The following is a 25,961-nucleotide window of genomic DNA, read 5'->3' as shown; positions in this document are numbered from 1 at the left end:
CCCAGCCACTGCATGCAATGCCGCTCCTAATTGAGAGATTTTAATTTACCATTTGTTAAATGTAAGAGATATTATAAAACTGCATTATATATGTTTCCTCTAACCAGTTTATTATACATTTCTTAATACCAACATTGCATGTTTTATAATACAAGTAATTCTAAGTATTTTAAAATTGTGATTAATCGTGATTAATCACAAACTATAACTGCGATTAACTAGATTAAAATTTTAATCTCCTATACTGTATATATAAATCTGTGGTTGGTCAAGTAAATGATGTCGTGATGTAAAACAGGATGTTTGCCTATCTGTAACATTTAAACAACAAAAACCTGGCTTTTTAGACTAGGATGTGCCAGACTTTAATCCCATGTTATCAACTGCCGAACATAACCATATAAAGTATAACCATAAAGTGTACTCATAAACACCCTGGCTCATAATCCTATGCTGTACTGTAGATTTCCTTTCCTGCTCAGCTACACACACCAGATGAATCATGCTCATAATTACAGCTCTTCATAAGCCTAATCGGGGAATTTCAGACTGTTTCACATGCAGAATCCTGAAAGTTCTGAATCGATGTATAAAGTGGGCTCTGGCTGAGTCTAAAGAGAGTGAGGATAAATATTCCTCATCAACTCTAGGCAACATGTTTACTGTGATGAAACATCAAAAAAGAAAGAGCAATTCTCTGAGCTTATGTGTCATGCTGTTTTGTTTTTCTCGCTCGCTGAGCAGGATTAGAAAGACAGCTTTATTCTTTCACTCGCGTTAATTGTTTGTGTCTTTGTGCGTATGTGTGTAAATGTACTGCATATACAGTATCTCCTGTCAAAAGCCTATTCTCTGCTTAAATAAGGTGTTAATCGATTAGTTGGCGATAAACACATTTCCTGCGGAGCTTTACTCGTTATATATACAGTACCACAGCAATTTACCAATATCCGTTTATTCGGCGCGGTGACGCGGTGTCTACCATAGTAGACAAGATAAAGCAGTCTAGACGATGAGTGAGTGAATGAAACTATCCATCTTGGGTGAACGCATTAGGAACTTATTAGTATTGTCTCCCTTGATCATGTTCAAAAAAGCCTAGTGAGGATGTGGTCAAAGCAAGATGCAGGAAGAACCTCATAAGTATGTAGAGACATTGGCATTGACCAGTTAACGATATCACTAACACTTATTAGGGACTTCATTGACGTACTACAAGCCTGGTGCTGATGGAAAAGATTGAACTAATTGGGATGCCACTGTGTTGTTGCTACGTCGATGGAGTTCTTAAAATGATCTCTTCGAGCTTGTCCATGCCACGTTGTAGAAGACTTGTAGATCTTCTATCTAGCTCTGAGAGTGTCATGGTTCGATCTTATTGGTTCGATCTTATTGGTGGGTGCATACAGTAATTAGTGACAACATAACAGATGTGTTGAGAATCTGACAAGGACGTGGCTGGGAAGTAGTATGATGAACTTGATAAATCCATTTTGGTCTTCATGGAGACCCAAACCATGCAGACTTCATAGTCTACACCTAGTGTTTAACAATGTCGAATGTCTATTCAACAAACTAGTTCCTATTAGAACTTACATTATGACAGCTATAAGCATTCCTTTTCTTCATCAGAGTTATAATACTCACCCCTGACACTGGAGACTCCTTCCATCAATGGTAAGCATTTTACCAGTTCTCTGTTCTCTTTTCAGGAAGCTTCTCCATTAGAATGTTATGTACAGAAACGATAATGTAATACAAGGAACACATTAATGTACTTGCGATTTCAATTATAGTCCACACTATTGTGAAACAGTCATCAAGACCTCCAGGAATTTAACAGAGCTATTCCAGAGCATTTTATGTCGTGAAAATGAATAAGGCCCCTGATAATGTGTTTACAGTAGGCGTGGTGAAAAGTATGATCTCCGTGAGACAAACGAGAACGGATTAGAGTTAAAAAAAGCCAGTAAGAGCCAGTAAGAAAGTGGAAGGAGGTAAGGATCAAAGGAAGAAGCGTAATGAGATGTGGAGGATGGTAGGGATGAGGGAGCCGAGGAGAACGGCCTTTAGAAAACGAGACGACACGACTGAGTGGGTTTCGCTGGAATCGAGCCGTCGCAAAGTTTAGGGACTTCTTTTTCCCCTCCATCGAGCTGCTATAACCGCTGCCGTTTTGGATTTATAACTCCCGCACTGTAATGTGTCCTACACGTTCTCTTTCATCTAACTCAATGTCGGGAGTGATATTGGGGATATGGAGAGGAAGAGAAAAAAATCAGAGTCACGGTAAAAGAAGGACAAATGAGCAAATACATCTCTTAAAAAAGTAATTTTTGAGGGGAGGAAAAAAAATCTTCTTGAGTACTAACATTTTTTCTGGATCATCTGATTTGGGACTTTTATTAAAGTAAAAAAAAAAAAAAAAAGAATTCAACTAAATTCCAGTTGACAGCTGTGAGGTGGGAGATTTGATTACTGTAATTTCAGAGAGACCATGCAGTGTGAGAGACCCATCAATAAGGAAAAAAAAAAAAAAACATTCAATATTCCATTTCACACAGGGTGCAGATTTCATACAGTACATGCAGAATTATAGATGCTATTCAGTTTGACATTAAATTGTGAAATTACCAATTTTCAGTCAGTCAAATAGGTTTCATGAGATGACATACATCAATACTGGCACATTACAATAAATGTTAAAGGGACCCGATTTTTTTTTTCTCGAGAAAAAAAAATCTCTCCTAAGAACCTTACGTCATCCAATGGTTAGACATCAGATCATAATAATAATCATAATTGGCGTGTGTAGCTTTTCAACAAACCGTGTCAGGTTTTAACCCTCTGAGTTTGGAGTGTGTTAGGAAGGTAAGACCGGGCGGTACGTCATAGTCATTAGGCGAACTAGTTAATTTGGGTTTAAAATGGTTTAAATCTGGTTAGTGGTGTGTTTAGGTGTGTGGATACAATTATGATCATATTTATCAGATTTTTTTTTCCCAAGGTTATGTGTATTTAGAAATAGGTTTATGACTGAGAGCATGCCTGTTGACTGAAATCATTATAGAATCAGTTTGAGGATTGGATGAAAGCACTGGGCAGCTCTCAGAGTTTAGATTGAGGTTGGATTTGATTTGCTGTCAGGTGGTTAAATTCTGTTTGTCCTCGTCTTACTCTTTTCTGGATATCTTTCTGTTTATCACTATACGGCTTTAACCCTTTGAGTTGAAAGAAACCGATTAACAACACCCTCACTTCATGCCTCTCCCTTATTTATTTCTTTCTCTTTATATACGATTTTACATCCAACGCTACAGTAACTGACCGATTAATGTACAAATGATTAAATACTCTTTGGTCAGAGATAGAGATATCTAAATAACAAGCGTGCCTACAAAACAAATCATTCTTGCTAATGATTTCTAAGTAATATGTCGTCCGCTGCCTCGGTACATTGCATTTAAAGGAGTAATTACAAAGGAGTTTAAATAGCAGATAATTTAGATATCTTTTCGAATGCAATGCTTGACTCGGGGGAGAAAAAATAGACAATTCCATTAAGATGACAAATGCGTCAGTGAGTCTAACTCACTAGCATTTCAACCAATTTTTACGGTTTACAATTTCATACCTGACTCGCCGCGTCATAATTAATAGCATCATGAAGATTGCCTGGAGCTTTACGAATCATTTAAAAGTTAGGCTTCGTTTCTCTCATTATGTAAAATGACAAATCTAATACTCCTACCTTTAATATATCTAGATTATTATTGATGGCTAGAGAAACGGAATGCAAAAAACAAACAAAAAATACAAATAAAAACAAGAATTTAAAAAATGCTGACATTTGTCGTTTAGAAATTAACCACCTACGGCATCACCAACAGCAGCGCACGTGCAGGGCGGGGTGGGGTGTCTGGCACTCAAAGGGTTAAAGTTGAGTCAGTTTGAATGGGCGAATTGTTAAAAGTTCAGTCCCTTTAACTTTTAAAGATGTTCATGTTTCTGAGCGTCAGATTTCCATGGCTCGGAGGTGGGGGTTGGGGAACAAGACCGTAATTGGCTTCTATAATTAACATAAATGAGAAGAATTCACAACAGCCAAGTACACTGGGATGTAAAGTAAGAGTAGTAGGCAGTGGGAGGGGTTGTCTGCTGGCTGGCTGTTGCTGGGAGGTTAGGGGGATGTTATGTGCGGGTTATTGGTAGGGTTAATACTCCGAAGAGGTGCAGTCCCATAGCAAGTCGCATCTTCGGACACGGTATATACTGTACATGTTGTGCAATCCAGTGTCCAAAGTAACTAATAATGCATATATCAAGATAAACTAAGTAATTTGCACAGAAATCGCTCAACACGGTTTATCTATGGAGCACTTATTTAAAAGAGGCTGATTAATTACCATTATTATTAGCACACATTAACAAACGGGATAGTTCATTAATTTTCTCATTTCGTCCCTTCTGTTGTCTGTTTGTCGCCAAATGCCTGGGAATTCCAGCAAGCACTCATGGGTCTGCCCCTCTTTCAGAGATGTGGTTAAGTCAATTAGACGATTAGCTCATTAAGTGGGATTAATGGAGTTTATTACCTTTGTCGAGTAGCCACTCGTCTACTACCCGACCAAGTCTGTATGGGATTCTTTGTCTGGCAATAGCCAGGCGCTCATTATCAAAGTTCCCTTTAGAGAATTTGGAGAAAACAAAACAAAGCAAAAAAGGAAAAAGAAAAGAAAGGAAAAACAATCTTACAATCTCATAGCGTTCATAGGTCAAAGGATTAGAAATCAAAGGTTAGAAATCAACAGGAGTTTAGCAGGTTATTGACTTTAAAATCAGCTTTAGTGTTTGCGTTTAGTTTTGCTCTTGGTTAGGAAGTTAAAAAAAAGATTTAGTTAATACAGTATGTGTTTTTATAAATAGTAGTTTAGTTATGAAGTAATGAGTTAAACATATTTATGAAGAATTTAGAAATTCAGTGTTTACTGACTCATAGTTACAGTACAGGATAGGTTCGTTTTTATCAATATCAACACATCCAAAATGTTCATCAATCATAATCAGCAATAGACAATATAGTACATATACAGTATAAGGTTGAGCATTTGTCATATATATATATACATATATTAAGGAAGATATTTTCTGCCTCCTCAGAAATGAAAAGAGAGAGAAAAACACACACATTTCAATAAGCTTTGACCCAAAAGGAATAGCAGATTCCCTGCTGCTGTGAGGCTCATCAAACATAGATTGGATTTTAAATATTGATCGAGGTTTTACCACACCAAAACTGTTTTAATAAGGAGGATAGCTGTCAAGGAATAGGGATAAGAAAAATTTAGTACATGATAGCGCCGTCGCACACACAAACACACACACACATTCTACAGCGCTCATATCATCATATCGTACTCCAAAGCTATACTATTAGGATACTAAACAGGCTCATTGTACCCTTATCAGCTTAAGTTGTAACACAAACAGCTTAATAACGTAAGTCCCATCTACTGTATATTTAATGAGGGAAAGTTATGTATATTTACAGTAGGATTAAGTGTAATGCGTTTCTAAGTGTACTTTATTTGATATGGCTTTTAATTCACTACTTTAAGTTGTCAAATAGATTAAATTCACACTGTGCAAATATTTTTTTTACATGCATATTTGGAAAGCAAACAAAGGATCAGCTGATAGAACTGATGATTCATTTACAATACTTGCATTAGAGTTAAGTACATAACATTTGTTTAGATAGTAAGTTCTGTCTACATCCATAACCAAATACTATAGTCAAGCTAAAATGAAAAATAGTAAACATCTTTTACTACAGCATAATGAGAGTGTGATTGAACACATCTGGCGACCAAAAACAAGCAGCAAAGCAAAGAAAATTATAAATAACACTAGAATATATCTTGTGCCATGACCCCTTATTATCTGAAGAAAGTTATGTTTTATAACACTTGAGTTATAACACTTAATAGCAAGGCCAAATGTTTAGTGACCAAAGGGAAAACATATCATGATGCTTTATACACCCTGTCCTCTTTACGCAGTAGATAGATAGATGGATAGATAGATCTATTCATCTATTCTAGAGCTAGCCTCTGTGGTCCAACTGAAGGCCACGAAGGCCAATGGTATGGACTATTGTATGCATTCACACACTACAGGCAATTGCCTGCCAATTAGCCTAATCTGCATGTCTTTGGACTGTGGCAGAAAACCCTGAAAGAAACCCACCAAGCCTGGGGAGAACATGCAAACTCCATGCACACAGATCTTTAGGTGGGAATTGAACTTGGACCCTGGAGGTGCAAAAGCGACAGTGCTAACCACTACGCCAATGCTGTCCGGCTGGATGGATGGATGGATAATTAAATACATAGTTTAGCTTGCTCTAAACTGTAATAAAATGTGTAGATAGGGCCCCTTTTTAAAATGCTACCAAAAAGTTGTTTTAACACTATAAGAACACATACACTAACCAGACATTACATTAAAATCACTAAAATATGATGTGAATAACATCTTTTTTGAATAAAGTGGCACCTGCCAATGGGTGGGATACAGTATGAGCAAAAAAACGGGCAAATGTAGGAATGTGTGTGAACTATCAATAATCCAATTGACAAATTATAATAGCTAGACGGCGGGGTCAGAGCATTTCTAAAACAGCAGGTCTTGTGGGGTGTTCCAAGCATACGGTGCTACTGTAGCACAAATTGACAACAATGCTAGTCAATGCCAAGAAAGGTGTCAGAACACACAGTGAATTGCAGTTTGCTGTGTATGGGGGTTCATAGACTAGTGCAGACCAGGCAGAGTGCCTATGCTGATCCCTGTCCACCACTTAAAGCTCCTTCAATGGGAATGTGAGGACCGTGAAGCAATGGAAGAAGGTCTCTTTGGAATGATGAATTACACGTTCTTTCACCTCATTACATTGACCAGGTGCAGGTATCTGGAGAAGAGTAACAAATGCACCCAAATGCACTATGAGAAGAAGTCATGTGATGCTCTAGACCAGGGGTGCTCAAACTTTTTCCTATAAAGAGCCAAAAAACAAACTTGACTGAGGTGCTGTGGGCCAAAAGTAAATTTTGCATCATATATCAAACTGCATTACATTAAAGTTGCTATGGTTTCTCCTTATTAATTTCATAATATTTAAAATAAATATAAAAAAACTTTAATCTGAATAACTAATGCAATTTTATTTGTAAAGTTGTACATCTGCAAGTACAATACAGTTCAATGCCAGACACACTAGTCAAGCTGTAAGCAATAATCCGAGACCTAATGAAAGATATGAAACTGGTCCTTTTTTTCCAGAAGATTTTCAAGATTGGGCTGTAGCTGACTTACAGACAAAGACAAGATATTTTGCAGGTGAGAGTCAGTTAGTTTGCTTCTGAGTTTACTCAGTTCATCAAGTTCATCAAGTTCATCTCCATGCGTGGGGTGACAGTATTTCTTGATGTGAGAACATTCGTACCAGAGATGGACAAACTGCTTCTGCAGCCACTGCAAGACATTCCTTGATAAACTCTCCAGTAGCAAAGGCTCTTCCACTTTTACCAATTAGAGCGGAAATCTGATAACTGGCCCGTGTGGCGCTTTCTTGTGCTGTTAAAGGACGTAGAAGCGCACTCTGTTCGAATCGAAGTTTAGCAAGCAGCTCGTTAGCCTTTTGTTTTCGCGCCTCGCTGCTGTACTTTGAGAAAGCTGCAGAATGTTTTGTTTCATAATGACGACAGATATTGTACTCTTTTAAAACAGCAACCGACTGTTTGCAAACTAGACATACTGCCTTTGATTTGACTTCAGTGAATAAAAACTCGTTTTGCCAAACTGTTTAAAAACATTCTCTTGTCTGTGTGCCACTGCCTTGATTTCTCCCTTATTACATTTGTTAATTTGTTGACGTTAATTGACGTGGAGTGTCGCAAAGCAGGCGGGGCTACCCCTTGTATTGTGCATGCACGAAAAAAAATAAATTAATTTAAACATTTAATATCAGTTTACTCTTTTGTAGTTCAACAATAAAACTAACAAAAATGTCATGTCAAACTACACTGTAAAAAACTACCTATAGAATCTACCTAAAAAATGTGAGGTAACAATTTGCATTAAGTTTGTTTGGGTACATTTCACCCCATATTTTTCATAAAAAGTACCTAAATAAATAAGCTATAACATGCCAATTGAAATTAGGTAAAGTCTACTCATTGCATCACATAATGAATTACTTATTAAAATTAAGTAACATTATGTTTATTCAATGAGTAGGCTTTACCTATTTTAAATTGGCATGTTATAGCTACTTTATTTTGGTACTTTTTATGAAAAATATGGGGTGAGATGTACCCAAACAAATTTAATGCAAATTGTTACCTCACATTTTTTGGGTAGATTCTATAGGTAGTTTATGACTAACTAGCCAAAGTTTAACTTCATTTAAAAAGTTCACCCGACACAGTATCATGATTATATATATACAGTATATATATATATATATATATATATATATATATATATATATATATATATATATATATATATATATTTTTTTTTTTTTTTTATTAAATAATCAAATAACAGAGAAACAAGGTACAAAACTATCTTTTATAAATATAGCAGAACAAGAGAATAACACTGAATAACCGTACTTAGACTTGTGTAACTGTCCCCAACATAAAGCAAGGAAGCACTCTATTCCATTCAGTGTGGAGTTTAGCTAAGTTTACCTAAACAGTCAAAGGCAGACAAATGCACCTCATGCAGACAAATGAGTCCAATTCGTAAAGACAGGAAAGTCCAAATCCTGCGGACAGACACATGCACACTTGTATAAACATTTCAAATTGTAATATTTCATTTAAAATAGGATTATAACAATTCTTTATTATTAACACATATACGGCATTGACCTAATCATAGCTCATAAAAGCACATCTTAAAGTCAGTTATATCCATGTTACAAAAGGAAAATGTTGTGTGACTGTCCTAATTTTAAGTAGTTTCTATCAAACGTTTTCATTTTAATGAAGAAATGGATTAAAGACATAATTTAGAAAACAAGTGTTTTAGATTTCAACACTATGTTAAACTCAATATCAACAACACCACTGTTAGCATCACTGGACAATTGTAGTTTTAATTTATGCAAGCTTGCTAAAGTAAAAAATGTAACTACATTTAATTTAAATGTCTATAATTTTTCCAACACAAAAATAATATTTGTTTGAGTGACAAACATTTCTTAAACACATCTTTAATATCAGGCAAGTGCATATTTTAAATGCTGTAGCTAAAGCTTAACTCCAAACTTCTTGTTTTACCAGCAAAAAACACAAATACTTATATTTAAACGTTAGCTTTCTGTAATTAAAGTTATTTCTATCTTTTTCATTAACTTTATCTGTTAGACTTTGGCTAAGGCAGTCACTAGCTAGCTAAGAGTTGACTATCTTACTAGCTAATGTTTTGGTAACTTTAAACAGATTGTGCTTCATTACTTTACAGGCATAAAATACGAGTCAATATTATATTTCCGGTAAAACGTTTGAAATCGTGTTTTTTTCTGTACCACTTATACCTAACTAATGAGGGGAAAAATACTTTTTCTCCTGTACATTACCATTAGCTAAGCTAGCTTGTTATGACAATTGTTTGCTTAAAGAAAGCTACAATTGTGAACTCCTCATCAAACATACAACAATGACCACAAATCTTATGAGAGATAAGAAGAAATGTTACCCTTTGCTTTCATGATATGATAAATAGACAGCATGTTACAAACATATCTTACCTTCAGCCCAGAAGCCTGACAAATGAACATGTGCCTCAAATAGCTCATGCTTACAACAGATCCAATATTTTGGGGTATATATTACAATGTTTTTTTAGGTTGGAGTTATTACTATAAATAATTAGGTAGTGTGGGTGAATTTTACTCATTATTATATAATTAAACTTGATGACGAAAATAATAGGTAAATGGTAGACTATTTGCAAGGGTAGTATTTACCACCCACCAAAATAATTTTTTACAGTGTACGAATGACGATCTGTGTCAAAGGCATCCCCTCCCCCCCCCCCCTCTTCTCGGATGATGTGGCGGGCCAAATCAAACATTACCGCGGTCCCTAGTTTGGGCATCTCTGCTCTAGACAATGTTTTGCTGGGACACCTTGGATGTTACTTTGACATATACCACCTACCTAAAGGAACAAGACAAAGAGTTCAAGATGTTGACTTGGCCTTAAAAATCCCCAGGATCTGCAGCTAACATCTTGGTGCCCCATTCTATACCACGGCACACATTCAGAGGACTTGTGAGTCCATGTCTCAAAAAGTTCAACCTGTCTTGGTACAATATTACACAGGTAACATCAGTGTAATTGCTATATAATGAAGAAACTTTACAAACTTTTTTGCATTAAACAGTATACATAGCCACTGGCAAATGTATCACTCCTTCATACTTGAAAACTTATTTTCTTTCTCTAGAATGGATCAGTTTAAAACTCAGCAATTAAATTTACATTCAGTTTGATTTGCTTTTCTATTTTCAGGCCCAAATCCAGATGATACGTCAAACATTTAATGATCTGTGTCTATATAGACAGAGAATTATTTCATTATTTTCTCTAATGACTGCAGTGTTGACTGTCCTTTAACCTCTATTATACTCGATCCATCTCTCCCACTTTCTTTTTCACTCTCACTGGCATTGAGAACGGGAGACGTCGGGAAATCAAAGTTGTCAGTTCTTTAATTAGTGGAAGCAATCTTTTCTTCTGTCTCCCTCTTTCCCTCTCTCGCTCTAATGAAGTCGCTCACTCCATTGCCACTGACTCCTTAACTGGTAGTGCAACTTGACTGCAAACGAACTAATCAAAACGCCTCCAAGGAGCTAACCAGACTCCCTGGCTGACTTCCAGGAATGCCAGCCACATATGTCAATGCTGTATCATCTGCATCATCCTGGGTATGCGTACTTCATTAGTAGGTAATTACAACCTTGTAAAAACATTTGGTGTCCCGTCATGGTGACTACATTCACTGCATTTGGTTGCCAGCTGCTCTGTTCAGACTTGGTTATTTAGTGTTCTTTCTGAAACTTATTTTTACATGTCTCAGGATTTACAGACTGTGGACCAGAGGATGTGCCTGTGTGATCATACTGTTTGGAGAAGGCCTCCGCTCGCCTTATGAACACAAAACTCAAGTTGTGCAAGTATACACACAGATCAACACTGTCAGGTGAATTTAATTATTTGATTAATAATTATATACCAGGATTATGGGTACTCAAGGCATATCAACGCCCAATGGGACCAAAAATCTAGCCTGATCCCAATAAAAAGTCAAAACTGCCATAAAAAAAGTCAATGCTGGCAATGACAGAAAGGTCAGAACACCCAGAGAATCACAGCTGGCTGTGTATGGGGCTTAACAGACAAAAAGGTCAAGGTTGTTGACCGAGCCTCCAAATTCTCCAGATCACAATACAGTCAAGCACCCATGGGACAAACAAAACTGTTCCACAGTGACCCCACCCCACAACCCACAGCACCCTGAGGGGGCAGATCTGCCCCAGCAGTACAAGGGGAACATAAAATCTAAGTGATCTTAATATTAAGGTTTTGTATGTTATGCCTGATTGGTATATATGGACTTTTCCAGCATGACACTGGGCTTAAGCAAAAAACAACACTTCAGTGGCTACAACATTAAAAACATTGAAACACTTTTGGCAGTGCCGACATACACACAACACAAGACCTGCCATTCGGCAGATGTTCTGACCCAGTTGCCTAATATATCCCAACCCTCGACAGGTGCTCCTGTATCAAGATGATAAATGTCATTTAGGTTACCTGTCAGTGATTTTAATGTCATGGCTCATGAGTGTAAACAATAGGTTTCACTGCAAATCCAGTCTGGCAGATTTAAAAAAAGATGCAAAAAGGTTTACAACTAATATGCATATAAACTTGCGTATTTTCCTCACATTACAAGGACATTAAAAGCCACAAAGGCAACATTATTATGTCTAAATATATCATTCTGCATTATTTTAGCAAATTTGAGGTACCTGTAAATAACTTGGTTTTAAAAACATTACTAAAATTTCGGTTAATCATTAGCGACCCAATATCAGCCACATTTTTATCATAGTAGTCCATGACTGCTGGGGAAACTGCAATGACAGTAATGCAATGCAACAGCCTGTAAATGTCTATCGAATGCTTTTATTGTATAGTAGTTCATTCATTGCAGCTGCTATCTTTTATTATTATATGAAATGCAATATGTTCTGTTACACCAAAATTATGTACATTTTAAATTTCCAAATGAAGGATATATAGCAGTTTGCAAACAGACACAGCCATAACATTAAAACCACCTGCCTAATATTGTGTAGGTCCCTCTTGTGTTGCATCCCACAAACCCACAAAAGTCCTGTTGCCCACCTCTAGTCTTTCTCTAAACACCATCAGCACCACCAGCAATAACAACCTCTGCTCCGCAAAAAAATGCCCCTGCAGACTATATAAAGTTGAGCTCTTGTGCCAAATTGAACAGAAGTCATCCACATATGCTGGTCGGGAGCTGTCCATGGTCCTGAAAAAATCAGCATTTATTGAGCTCATGGGAAAGCTGTACCTTACTGCTAAGAATATTGAAAGGAAACAGGTGCTAAGGCCAGTGTGAAGTGGTGTGAAATAGAGTATTATTGTTGTTTGCCATGCCTTTTCAGATAACAGACTGTGCAGCAGCCTCAGAGATGATGTTAAACACACACATTCCCACAGAGAGTAAAAACTGAATCTCACTCTCTCACTGAGCATCACACAGTTCTTTATGACTTTTCTAGCACTGATGGGTTTCTGAGACGGTAAGTATTATAAAGTAGTGAATTAAAAGCAGTGGCGTGTGAGCTGAACGCTGCTGGTCAGATTAATCCATGGATCTTTCTGCTGATTACCAAAACACTGCCAGCCATATTCATTCATCCTCACTGTCTCTGTGCTACCCAGCTTACTTATATTCATCCATATATTCAGCTTCACACACACACACACACACACACACACACACACACACACACACACACACACACACACACACACTTTATTAGGAACACTGAACTAATACTGGGTAAAGCCTCCTTTTCCTCTGAAAACAGCCTCAATGCTTCATGACATAGATTCTACAAAATGGTTGATACATTTCTTTTAAATTATGGCCCATATTTACATGATTGAATTATACAATTCTCGCAGATTTTCTTGCTGTGAATCTCCCACTCTACCACATGCCAGAGGTTTTTTATTAGATTCAGATCTAGTGACTGGGAAGGGGCCAATGAGGAACACTGAACTCAATCATGAAAGCATTTTGGAATGACTCTTGCTTTGTGCCGTTCAATATCATTCAGGAAGTAGCTATCATAAGACGGGTAAAAAGAGGTTGTGAAGGGATTCACAAGATTAGCAGAAATCCCTCAAGTGTCATTAATTGAGTCAAAGTATGCTAATAAATCATTCCACACAACCAAAGATTGACTGCATGTACTTTAATACTGTAGGAAATTAAGACCTTACCCATCTTTGCCACAACATCCCCGTGACGTCACCATCTCCACCAGCCTGAACTATTGACCAGAGGCAGTTAACATACATGGATTGATGTAGTTGGTGCCAAATGCTAACCATACCATCTGTGTGCATCAGCAGAAATAAGATTCATCAAACCAGGCTACCTTTTTTTTTCCCTTTTGGTGATCCTGTGGCCACTGTAGCTTCAGCTTTCTCTTCTTGTTTTGTACTATTTGAAACTGATGTTGTCTTTTCCTGTTTTACCTCATCTGGCTCATAGTTGCACACTCTGATATGTTTTTCTGCTCACCACAACTGTACAGCGTGGTTATTTCAGGTACTGTCAGTCCTTTCTGTCAGTCTGGCTATTCTTCATTCACCTTTCTTCTTCACACTGTGTTTCCATTCACAGAACAGCCAGGATGTTGAACGCTGGATGGTCTTATTTTCCTTTATTGCACCATGCTGTGTAAACTCTGGAGACTGGTGTGCTTCATAATCCCGGGAGATCAGCCGCTATAGAATGAACTAGCCTGTCTGGCACCAACAATCCTGGCACAGTCAAAATAACTAAGATATAAGTGATATAAGAATATAACTAAGATATATTAAGGGCATTTCCTGTAACTACAGTATGTGCATATATTTGTATAAATATTACTCGAGACAAATTACTTGTACATACACTTTATGTTCCATAATGGTGGCTCAGAGGGCTAAGACACTGAGTTACTGATCGGAAGATCGGCGGTTTGATCCCCAGCTTCACCACGTTGGCAACGTCCCAACATAACCCTATGTGCTCCAGAGGTGCTGTATCATGGCTGACCCTGTGCTCTGACCCCAGTTACGCTGGGAAATGCAAAGAAGGAATTTCACAGTGCTGTAATGTACAGTATATGTGACAAATAACTTACTCAAAGCTGTTAGCCTTTTTCTGCATAATTTCATGTATTCCACTGCTGTTAGATAGTTGCTTAGCTTGGAGTTTCATTTAAAAATGGTCTTTCCCTAATGTTCTTAATTTAATATTGGATTTCACTATGCATTTGAATGTAGTTTTTGTTTGTGAAATGTGATGTAAAAATATAAATTTATTGCCAAGTCTTAACGTCTTAGAAGTGGCAACCAGGTTTTTACCTTTGTTAAGATTTTCCACAGTAAAAAGTGGTTTAACAGATGCTTGCATAGACAATGTGAATAACTGACAACTTCTGCCTATTCATGTACAGAGTGTCATTGATTTTGGATTTTTTCAAAGACATTTAAAACATTTATAAAAAAGTAAATCTGTTCACAAAAAACCTTGACAATGCTCAAATTGGGCATGTTGATTCTAAAATGTCTTTTAACTTCTATGAACATCTGTGTACAAAATCAAATTAATCTATTTACTGGAAAACATGCATAAGGGACGGTCAACCCTTTGGCATTTTTCAGCGAGATAAGCCTAACGGGGAAAAATGGATTTAAAATAAGACAAAGAGGCAATGATACCGATGCAGAGAGAGAAAGGCAAAGACAGAGGCACTAATAGTGTGGATGTCCCTGGGGAAGAATCTGCCTCAGTTTATTAAGGTGACCTAAACAGCAAACCATTTCAGCTTAGCTACGGACAGAAAGACAAACACTCTATGAGAAAAGAAAAACCCAAGAGAATGCGTTGGACAAACAAAGCAATACAGCAAGCTCACTCAAAGCCCTGATGTCTGGCAAGCGTTTTTGTCTTTTCTGTTTTGATATTCAACCCCAGGATTTGGCAAAAATCCTCTTTCACGAACAAACTTTTCCTTCTGCAAACTTAGGGCCTGTTGCTAAATCATTTAAGCAAATCTACAGATGCATTACATTTCTGAGTTGAACCCCGAGGAGGCCCTTTGCACTTGAATTTCAGTCGATGTTAAATGTTGAATGTATTCCATGTCCTCCATTCCTGGGATGTGATTTCCTAATTTCTAACTGGGTCAGTGTTTGATCGTTCCCTTTTTAAAGACCCAGCATTCTTTATTCTGTATATTCTTAAGCCTTAACCTGCTGGAAAAGGCAAGCAAGGTTTGGACTAGGATAAGAAATGACTAACATCTCGAGATAATATCAACGAGATATTGGTAAAACAAACAAACGAAAAAAAACCAAAAAACAAAGGTGGGCAAAGTATACAATGCACTTGAATAAAAGTAAAGGTACCATAGGTACCATAGGTAAAAGTAAAAGTCATCCATTTACTATTTGGCTTGAGCAAAAGTACAAAAGTACTGTACCTTAAAATTTACTCAAGTATTAAAAATACTGATCTTGTAATAGCTTACAGTGACCTTAAAGTTATAGTAAAAGAGTCTCTCTCTCCCTTGGCTTCCTGACTGTGAATGTATTTTTTTCTATCGTTCATCGAAAACACTGCTCATTCCTAGCATAATAGTCAGGATATCAGACCTGAAGGTGGCATCATCATGCATAAACTGGGTCACCATATAAGACTCATCAATGCACCGAATAGCACACAGGGAGAACCCTGACAATATGCATCATTTTATACTATTTGTTTTTGTTCACCTTTCCAATTAATTTTTCTTCCTAATTAGTAAACACATCTCGTTCCATCACCTTTTGAGCAACCAAGGAAATACATGTCCTCGAATACAAACAGACACCCAAACAAACATGCAGGAATGCTTGAAGGATTGCAATGCAAATGTACTCTCTTTGATGTCCAAATGCAGAACAACAAAAACATCAAAGCTCTTAGGAGATCCGGAGGTGGCGTGTACTATAAAAAGAACTGTACCCTGCATTCAGCCTTGAGGTTCTCCTCGTCCCTAATTCTCTCCTAATGCCATGTTTAACATCACAAAGCCTGAGCAGCCGGTGTATGCCATTACACTTGCACTGTTACCGTGGAGATGTGTAGCTCAGCTGCTCACCGATGATGGATGATGGAGGGATCGACCTTTTCCAGACACAAAATGAGAGAATGAGTGTGGACAGGCTGAGATAAGGAAGATCTTTGCCCTGTCACTTTCTCCCTTTTCCATTCTCTCTCTCTCTCTCTCTCTCTCTCTCTCCCTCTCTGTCTGTCTCTATCTCTCTCTCTCTCAAAGCAAAAACAGATATTCTGATCCACAAGCACAAGTTAAAACAGCCCTGATTTTAAGCACACTTCAATCGATCAAGTATCTCTCTTGACCAATCTAAGTACAGTATTTAAAAACTACTCTTGTGTGACAGTGCTGACAATAACAGGCAAAACTAATTCTACATACAGTCCTATTTCTTTATATCAAATTAAATTAAATCATGTAGAATATTTAAGGAAATGGTAACAAATGTTTTACTGTCACAGGCTGCAAAGTTCCTAAGGATATAATTTAAAAACTGGTTGATTATGGAACAACCTCAGCAGCAACCTTATTTCCCTTCTTGTCTGTTCCAGACACAGAGTTTCTCACTGGTCCGTGCCTTATATTAGATGCTTAAAAGATTCATAGGTCACCTTGTGGCTTAACAAATAAAAACAATCCTCTGAAACTGCTCAGATACAGTGACTGGACTAACAACGAGAGCCAAAAATGAGAGTGGAAAAGTCATTCAGGAACTGCATTTGGCAGATACACTTATCCAGAGTTATTTACATTTTATCTTGTTATACATCTAAGTAGTCGAGGGTTAAGGGCCTGGCAACTTGCTCGGGATTGAACATTAAAAACGTACCTATATATACCTTATTGACTTTAGTTTTCTAAACAACAACCACTGCAGCTTCTGTAGCAGATCCTCTTCTTTCGGAAAATTTAATTTATGTAACGTATTTAGCACACATCAGTGCATCAGACAAGAGACTAGCTTTAGGGCTTGAGATCTTAGCTCAAGAAATGGAGGTTTCATAAACACGCTTTGATATTTAACTTCAATGATGTGACAATATGAGTTTGCCTAAAGTCAATAAAGGAAACAATATTTAAAGACAAACAGATACTGTCTTATTTATCACCATAAACCAACCAAGCAACCAACTAAACATATTCATATATAAGGAAGATTATGTAACTTGATATGATTTAACTGTAGCCACCTGATCTATACATACTACACATACAGTAAAGTACTGTATATTCATTCAACAGATTGATGGATTGCAATAGTTCATTCATAAAGCTTCATTACAATATTATAACTAGACAGTATTTAGTAACATGAAAGTATAAGCACCTTTAACAGATGACCCTGGTTGTTTGGCAACTGGATAAAATAATATTGCTACTGCATTAGGTTCCATTGTTGATGCATTATGATGGATTTTCTACAGGTACTCCAGTTTTCATTTAACAGTCCAAAGACATGCATGTTATGTTGTTTGGTATTTCCAAATTGTGTTACTGGGTGTGCATTTGTCTTTGTGAACTGTGATAGGTTGGCACCCTATCTGCGGTATACAATGCCTTGTGCCCTAAGTTCCCAGGGATAGACTGAAGGTGTCGTGATGCTACATGCGCTATAGGCAATGAATAAATAAAAATTAATATATGGCCAAAGGTTTATGGACCGGCGACCAGCACAACCATATTTAGTTCTTCGCCAAACTACTGTAGTGCCACAAATTTGTAAAACATGTCAGAAATCAAAGCCCAAATCTGCTGCAGAATGCCAGTCCTCATGTGACCAAAGCAAGGTCAATGAAGTCCTTAGACCAAGGCCCATAGTTTTCTATGGTTGAAGTGGAAGAACTTGAGGGGTCTGCACAAAGCCCTGACCTCAAACCCACAAAAACCCCATCGAACATAAGAAACACTCAAAATTCCATGGTTTAACCTACTTACAAACGAGTTCCATTTTGGGAGCACATTCGTAAGTCGGATTTGTTCTTAAGTCCAACAAAGTGAGTCTTATACGCCTTTAAAACAACTATACAATGTAAAGCATATCAAGACACTTGACTAAATCTCTGTCTCCCTCTCCCACACTGCCTTCATGTAGCCAAAAACCATAACTGCGACAAGGGGGTGCTTAATCTCACACGTACAATGTAACAGTGTTGTCTCTGTGCCTTTAAATCGCGAGGGGAATCCCGGATGGCATTTTGTCTCCGAGCTGTTTTCCACTGTACTGGACTGTGAACTCTGTCTCGTTAAGGATTTTCCAAAATTAGGATTATTTACCATCAGGACAGCTTTACAGGACAGACATTTTCTATTGTTGCGCTTCCAGACCGATCCATTGAAATTGGTGAGGCCGACTTACATAGACATAGGCCACACACATAGACATTTTATGCATTCACTTACACACTGAAAAGATTATACATATTTGTAAATATTGTTATCTAGTGCACTGCAGTGTCTTTTTTTTGAGAGCTACTTCTACAGTATGATGTGTTTGCACCTATGAACAGCAGTCATTCGTATCGGCAGAGATGTTTATAAGTCGGGGACTACCTGTAGTAAGGACATAACTTTTGTTCTCATAAATGGTTTAAAGTGTGTGTGTATATATATATATATACACACACACGACAGGATTCTCTTCACGCTTTCTTATAAACGTTTTTTACCTAAATAATATAAATTGTGAAATTTAAAACAAACAAACAAACAAACTAAATTTAATTTGCAGCAAACTTAACAGTTTTGGTGTGGTATCATGAGAAATTCATTTCAATATGTATCAAGAGCAGCAGAACCTCATATTTTCATTACAGTTTCTAAAATATTCCTATTAACACCTTGTGTGAAAGTTAAATTTAAGACAGAAAACATCTTCCCTTTTACAGTACCGTGAAGTTGGAAAGAAAAAAAAAACACGTTACTGCCTCAAACAGAGACAGATATAAAAAGAGAGAGAGAGAAAAAAGATGGAGGGTATGTATCGGTGTGATGTGGAGTCATCCATAGCGTGAGTGTGTGTGTGAGTTTAGGTGGGTGCCTGTTGTTTTGCTTGCAGTTCCTTATGTAGACGATTTATTCCATCACAGCTTGAGTTACGCACACAGCATGCATTTGACGTCTCCCCGAGGCTGCGCTCAACAGTATTTATTTGTTTATTAATACTCTTGGTGTGCAATGTTAGTCATGTTCCAATTCCCGCCCACTAGCTAACGTTACACAGTATGTTAGGCGCTAATGTGCTTCCTTCGTGAGAAATGCATCGTGTCACTACATCTTTTAGACACCCATCTACTGTAGCTGTATAGGTCAATTCATCTTTATCGCGTCAGCCCCTTATAGCGAGAGTAACATTATTAATCGATTGAAAGCTAATGCTGTGACATCGATAGAATAACTTATTTTTCTAATTTAAAACCTTAAACGTTCTTGTGATTATACTGAGAATTGTGAGTGCATATAAAGTTTTTCTTCTCTCTCTCTTTATGTAATTAACAGACACTAGAGGTGAACAGAGAAAAAGGCCAAATTTTTGTTATATTATTAAAATTCATTATTTTAATTATAGTTGATTTCAATAACCGTGCTTACCTTTGCATACCCAATTAAAACAATACAACTTGTCTTTGTATAAAGTTTCAATACAAATGTTTATTTCACTGTCAAAACACAGTCGATAAAAGACAAATCCTTTTTTTATTTTTTTTTAAAAGCCATTTCTTTATTTTTTAAATTAAGAATAGCATGTTGTTATAAAAACAAAATGTTTTCATGGCATTTATTTTCAAAGTAAAGTATAACAAATCCAATAATCACTGTCCAGGGTGTATCCCGCCTTGTGCCCTAACTGACAACGGCGTGAGTGTATTTGTTCATATACCTGCATATATGCTATGGAAGGATTCCGGTAGGATCACACTGGAGAATTTAATTGAACATTTTCGCATCAAGTAAACAAATATGGCGACGGTAAAGATACATTATACTGTACAGGCGGCAGTAATTGCGAACCTAGTCGCACAACTTCTACTTCAAACTTTCCGCCATTTTTGATGTGATGGCTGACTACAGCGCCCCCACTGTTCACATACATAACTGCATCCTTCACATATGAGCGCGTCATGCTAATATCTGAGGACCTGCACATGCTACGCACAAAAGGTATGCAAGATTTGTGATGCAGCCTTGATGTGCAAGCTTCGACTTGTTAAAAACAAGTAGATTTCTTTTATAAATCTAATTTTTTTTTTTTTTGGTTATTTTAAACCAAAAAGCTTCCTAAAATTAATGATGTGGTTTATTTCTCAAGTAAGTGCCATTTATTTGGCTTGTAAAGGAAACTGACATATGTCATAATAACATACATGATCGTATACTGTATTTAAGCTTTGCAACCAGTGAAATAAACATTTTTCCAAAAAGCTGTCCAAACCCTGAAATGGCCTCATTAACCTCTAGTGTCTTGCAATAAACAAGTTAAGATTTCTCTACTTTGCTGTGTTACACTGCCTAATCCTTGTACACAAGCACGTGTGCTCCCTACCTGATGGGAAGCGTTCGATGACGGGCTGGTTGTCCACCTGCAGGGTGGCATTGCCACCGCTCCTAGTGAAGCGCACCACGTGATATTTGCCATCGCTCACCACCACTCCGTTCTCCTCGATCGCGATGTCGTCCGTTCCCACGTTGAAGATGACGCCGATCTTTCCTCGCTCCTGAGTCACAGAGGGAAACATAAATACAGGTTAAATGGCCATTATACAGTAGATGGATATAGAATTGAGTGCGAAAATCTGTGCTCCCTTTGGATGACATTAAGGTGGACTAGAAAAAAAAAATACAATCAAGGTCAACAGTACTGTATATACAGCCTTTCCTTATTATCGACATATCTTTCTCATTCCATTCTATTCCTTTTTCTTCTTTGTCTTTCGGCTGTTACCTTTCAGGGGTCGCCACAGCGAATCATCTGCCTCCATCTAACCCTATCCTCTGCATCCTCTTCTCTCCTCTTTGGTCTTCCTCTAGACCTCCTGCCTGGCAGTTCCAACCTCAGCATCCTTCTACCGATATATTCACCATCTCTCCTCTGAAAATGTCCAAACCACCTCAATCTGGCCTCTCTGACTTTATCTCCAAAACATCTAACATGGGTTGTTCCTCTGATGAACTCATTCTTGATCCTCATTCCATTCTATTTCATTTCTACATTTTCTCATCTCATCCTTTCTCACTACATTTGCATTCATCTTTCGGTATGTCTCTTTCTCTTTTTCAATTCTGTCTTTCTATCTCTCCATTTACTTGTCTTTTCTCTCTTTCTTTTGATCTCTTTTTCATTTCTGTAAATCTGAGTAACCACCAAAGGTTGGCAAAATACACAAATCCTGTACTTGACGACAAGTAGAGATATCCTAGGTATAATATTACTTAGGTAAAAGTAGAAGTCCTTCTTTCACCTTTATACTTGGGCAAAAGTACAAAAAGATTCACATTCAAATACTGATCTTGCATTTGCTTACAGTAGTCTAGATATTCTCTCTCTCTCTCTCTCTCTCTCTCTCGTTTCCATCTTCCATCTCTCTCTATCTCTTTTTTCATTAACCCTTGTATTCATTTTTGTCTTCCTTTCTCGTTTCCTTTCCCTTTAACTCTCTCTCTCTCTCTCTACATCCATTGTTCTTTTTTTCATTTCCATCCCTCTTACTGTCATTTATATATTTCTTTCCCTCCCTTTTTTCTGTCTCTGTGTATTTCTACACAACTTTCTGTTGCCATTTCCAGTATTTCTCTTTCTCTCTATCAATTTCTTTCCTTATAATTGCCTCTTCTTCCGCCTTTCCTCCCAATATTAATCTCTCCTCTCATCATTTCATGGAGCTTTTCGGTGCCGCTCTCATTCGTATTCCGTCCATCGGGAATCTGGACCGACATTTTTGTAAGTGATGTACAAGTAAATCTGAATTGAATGGAACTGAATAGAAAGGATTGCTGCATTGATTAGTGAAATTTAAAATCCCACAATGCACTGGAGTAAACACCTCGGGGTGAAGCAGTGATTCAGACTCACCCAAGCTTCTTAATATTCTCCTGAAAGCGCTGCATAAATCACTCAACAGTAATGAATATTTCTCAGTCGACTGAAGACCGACTCTTTTTATATCTATTAGTGTTGACAGCCACCTACTGCTTACACTTCATTATAGTGTCTCCTACTAACTCTCATCCTCTCCTTCTCCCCCTACATCCCATCCCTCCATCTTATCCATCCCCCTCTCTCGTCCACTCACTCACTCACTCACTCTCTCACTCCTTTTCACTGCGCATCTGCCCTTTCTGTCAGCAAAGGTCGAAGCCATTTACAGAGTTGCAAAGGGAAAGCACAGAGAGAGAGTGAGACAGACAGACAGACAGACAGGCAGACAGATAGAGAGGGCGGAAAAACAAAGCGAGACAGTAAAAAGACAGACAGAACATTAGACACAGAAAGAATGAAAGAGAAACAGATAGTAAAAGAGACGGTCATAGATAGAAAAATAGACAGACAGACAGTCAGGTAGATAGATAAACAGAGAGTGATAGACAAGGAAAGAAAAAAAACCTAGACGGCCAGACAAAAAGACAGAGATAGATAGATACAGTAGATAGATAGACAGAAAAGAAAGAGATAGCTATAGAAAAAATGTGAAAGAAGAATAGACAGCGAGAGGAATACAACAAGAAGGAGATAAATAAAAAGAAACGTGGAGGACATTCTGGGAAATACAGACAGACAGACAGAGAGAGAGACAGACAGACAGACAGACAGACAGACAGATGTGGTAGAATAAGATGGATCATATCTGTTCAAACGAGGGGCACAGATGAGCGTATCATTATTTCTTTAGTCATAATGTAGAAACAACTGAAAACAGCCATAAAAACACGTGATTGTGTGTATTTGTGCTATTCCTTTGCCTTTGTGACACAAAGTGAAATTCAGTTAATTATATTGCCGACTGTTTTGAGCTAATAATAATAATAATAATAATAATATATCACTCTATACTGCACAATCATGAGCCCTATATATGTTTATAAAAAAAATGGTCTGAGCTTTAAGGGGTAAAACATGCTTAGATTTATTTACAAGGCCATGGCCTGACCAGGGTGTGTGTGGTTGCATGTGTTTCTCGGAGGATAAGACCGAGGTAAGGTGTTTCATCGGGGGAAACACCTTAGGGACAAAAAACAACAAAAAATAAACGTGGGTTAGATACAGTAAGTTGTTTTGAAGAAGACGAGGATGATGAAATATAGACTTCTGTAAGTCAGGGAAATGTGTATGTATGGTGAAAATGAATCACCACTAGGGGCAGTGGTAGCTCAGGGTGTTAAGTCTCTGAGCTACTTATTAGAAGGTTGCTGGGTCAAGTCCCAGCTCCACCAAGTTGCTGCTGGAGCCTCGAACGAGGATGTTAACCCTGATCCTTAACTCAAAGGAAATAATTAAAAATGATGTATATATTATAAATAAAGGCTTAACTTAATTTAGTAGGATGAACCATGATACTGTACAGTATATATGTAAAATCATTAACCAATCATGTCTTTTTTTTACCCATATATACTCAGGAAAACTGTAAAATAATTTTTTCAACACTTTGACGGTATCATTACTCATAAAAATTTACTTAAGTGCATTAAAGTGTTTCTCTTATTCTTGAAAATATAATTTGATTATTTTATTATAGCCCCATGAGGCAGGAGACAGCACTAAAGACGCTGTAATAAATCTGTGCATCAAAAATGCAACGTTCCCAATCTACCCCATTCTCTTAACTGCTATCACTCGGTCCATTTTATGAAATGGGCAATATTCATAAACTGTGACACATCAAGACATTACTTTTTTTATCGTTAAAATATGGCCTTTAGGCAGTTCATAAATATTCATGAAATAATTCTCAGGGAATGGAAAAGTGGCTAAAGCGATTAAAAAGTTATTTAATTGAGCAAATTGAAGCAGAGCTTTCTGGAAAAAAAAAAATCAGTGATGAACCTAATCACAGGGTATTTTATGCATATTATCCTCCTACACATTGCTTACCATGACACACTTACACTATGAAATGTTAGCTGGATACATATAACTTTTAACCGATAAATATTAACTTTTCACGTTTTGTGAGACTCTTATTATGACACTGCCTTCATTTCAAGCATTGTTTCCTGTTTGATAAATTTACGTTCACATTTATGTTTTTTTTTTTTTTTTGCATTTGTCTCATTATATATGAGCCGCTGAAGGTTGAGGGCCAACCTGGACAAACCCTTTGTGATATCATCAATAAGTTTTCTGAAGAGTGGTTTTGAAGCTCAGCTGTGGGAGCTCTGCTTGTCGCCATGTTGGCTGGAGCTGACTCCGCCTAAACCCCAGTTAATCCATAAATGGGCAAATGGGCAAACAGAGCCTGGCTGAGTTACTACGTAACTTACTACGCAAGCTTAGCTTTAACTTAGCTATAATGCTAAGGTGGCAGGATAACTTAGCAAAACTGATTTGGGGGATTCTGGCATAAAATTGGTCCAGTTATGGCTGTGTTCCGGACCGTCTGGGGTAAATATGGTGGCAGTCTGGCTCTTGTCTGGCTGACTTCTGTGGATTCCGGCACTGCTGTGGGCCCATAATGGCTGATTTCTGTGGACATTGTGAAGTTGCTGAGTTTTGGTCTGATTCCGGCATTAGTCTGGTTGACTTTCGGAAAACAGCATTTGGGCCAACCTTGGGCCGTAGGTTCATGTGGCATGTGGGCCAGACTAACAGTCGAAACTCAGCCAGACCAGGGCCAGAGCCAATTTGCTATCTAGGGAGCAGATAGCAAATTGGCTCTGACACCTAGCAGTTGACATTTGCAATGTAGCTGTGGCTGCTGATATAAAAGGGGTCATAAAATGTACACGTCAATCAAATTGGCCATGCCCAAAATCTGGATTAATTTATGGATTCATATCCTTTTATCTAATGAGTTACATAAAAAAATTACCCTCTGTACAGTTCTAGCTGTGGAGACCAAAACGTTTTTGTTTAAAGTTGGGCATTTTAACATGACGGTTTATGGGATTGGCTCACTTTTGGAGCCTAGTGGTCATTCGAGGAACTGCATGTATAAGCTTGTCCATGCTGGCCTCATTTTTCAAAACCAGAGGTGGCTCGTTGGTATGAATCCATTCTTCTGGTCAATAGTACTGTACAACATCTTAACCAGTGAGATACTGTACCCCAGCCCCAATTTTAAGGATTCCAAGCACCACGCATGGGTACCCATGCCAAGCTTTGGGCCTGAAAATGTGCCAAACACTATTCCAGTTCTTTTTCCCAGTCCTAATCAAGTTAGTGAAACCTGGATGGCCGTAGCCACCTGGTAAGGCAGTTCAAGACCAGATGGGTTCTGTCACTGTTTGTCTCTGAGCTATCTTTATTTCC

At 37.6% G+C, this 25,961-nt stretch overlaps 1 protein-coding gene across 4 annotated transcripts in view; it reads right to left on the bottom strand.

The window, feature by feature from the left end:
- Positions 1 to 25,961, bottom strand: part of nrxn2b (neurexin 2b) — a 703,577-nt gene that overhangs the window by 36,364 nt on the left and 641,252 nt on the right. For 3 of the 4 annotated variants that reach the window (XM_053479498.1, XM_053479499.1, XM_053479500.1), the window contains 2 exons: positions 21,039 to 21,210; positions 4,596 to 4,685 (listed from right to left, as the gene is read on the bottom strand). In XM_053479498.1, the coding sequence (XP_053335473.1) occupies positions 4,596 to 4,685; positions 21,039 to 21,210 (262 nt within the window). The remainder of the gene's footprint in view (positions 1 to 4,595; positions 4,686 to 21,038; positions 21,211 to 25,961) is intronic. The other variant, XM_053479501.1, reaches the window with a different exon arrangement.

Source organism: Clarias gariepinus, chromosome 20 (assembly GCF_024256425.1).
Source record: "Clarias gariepinus isolate MV-2021 ecotype Netherlands chromosome 20, CGAR_prim_01v2, whole genome shotgun sequence".
Taxonomy (NCBI): Eukaryota; Metazoa; Chordata; class Actinopteri; order Siluriformes; family Clariidae; genus Clarias; species Clarias gariepinus.
This window is presented reverse-complemented; position numbering and strand designations above follow the sequence as displayed.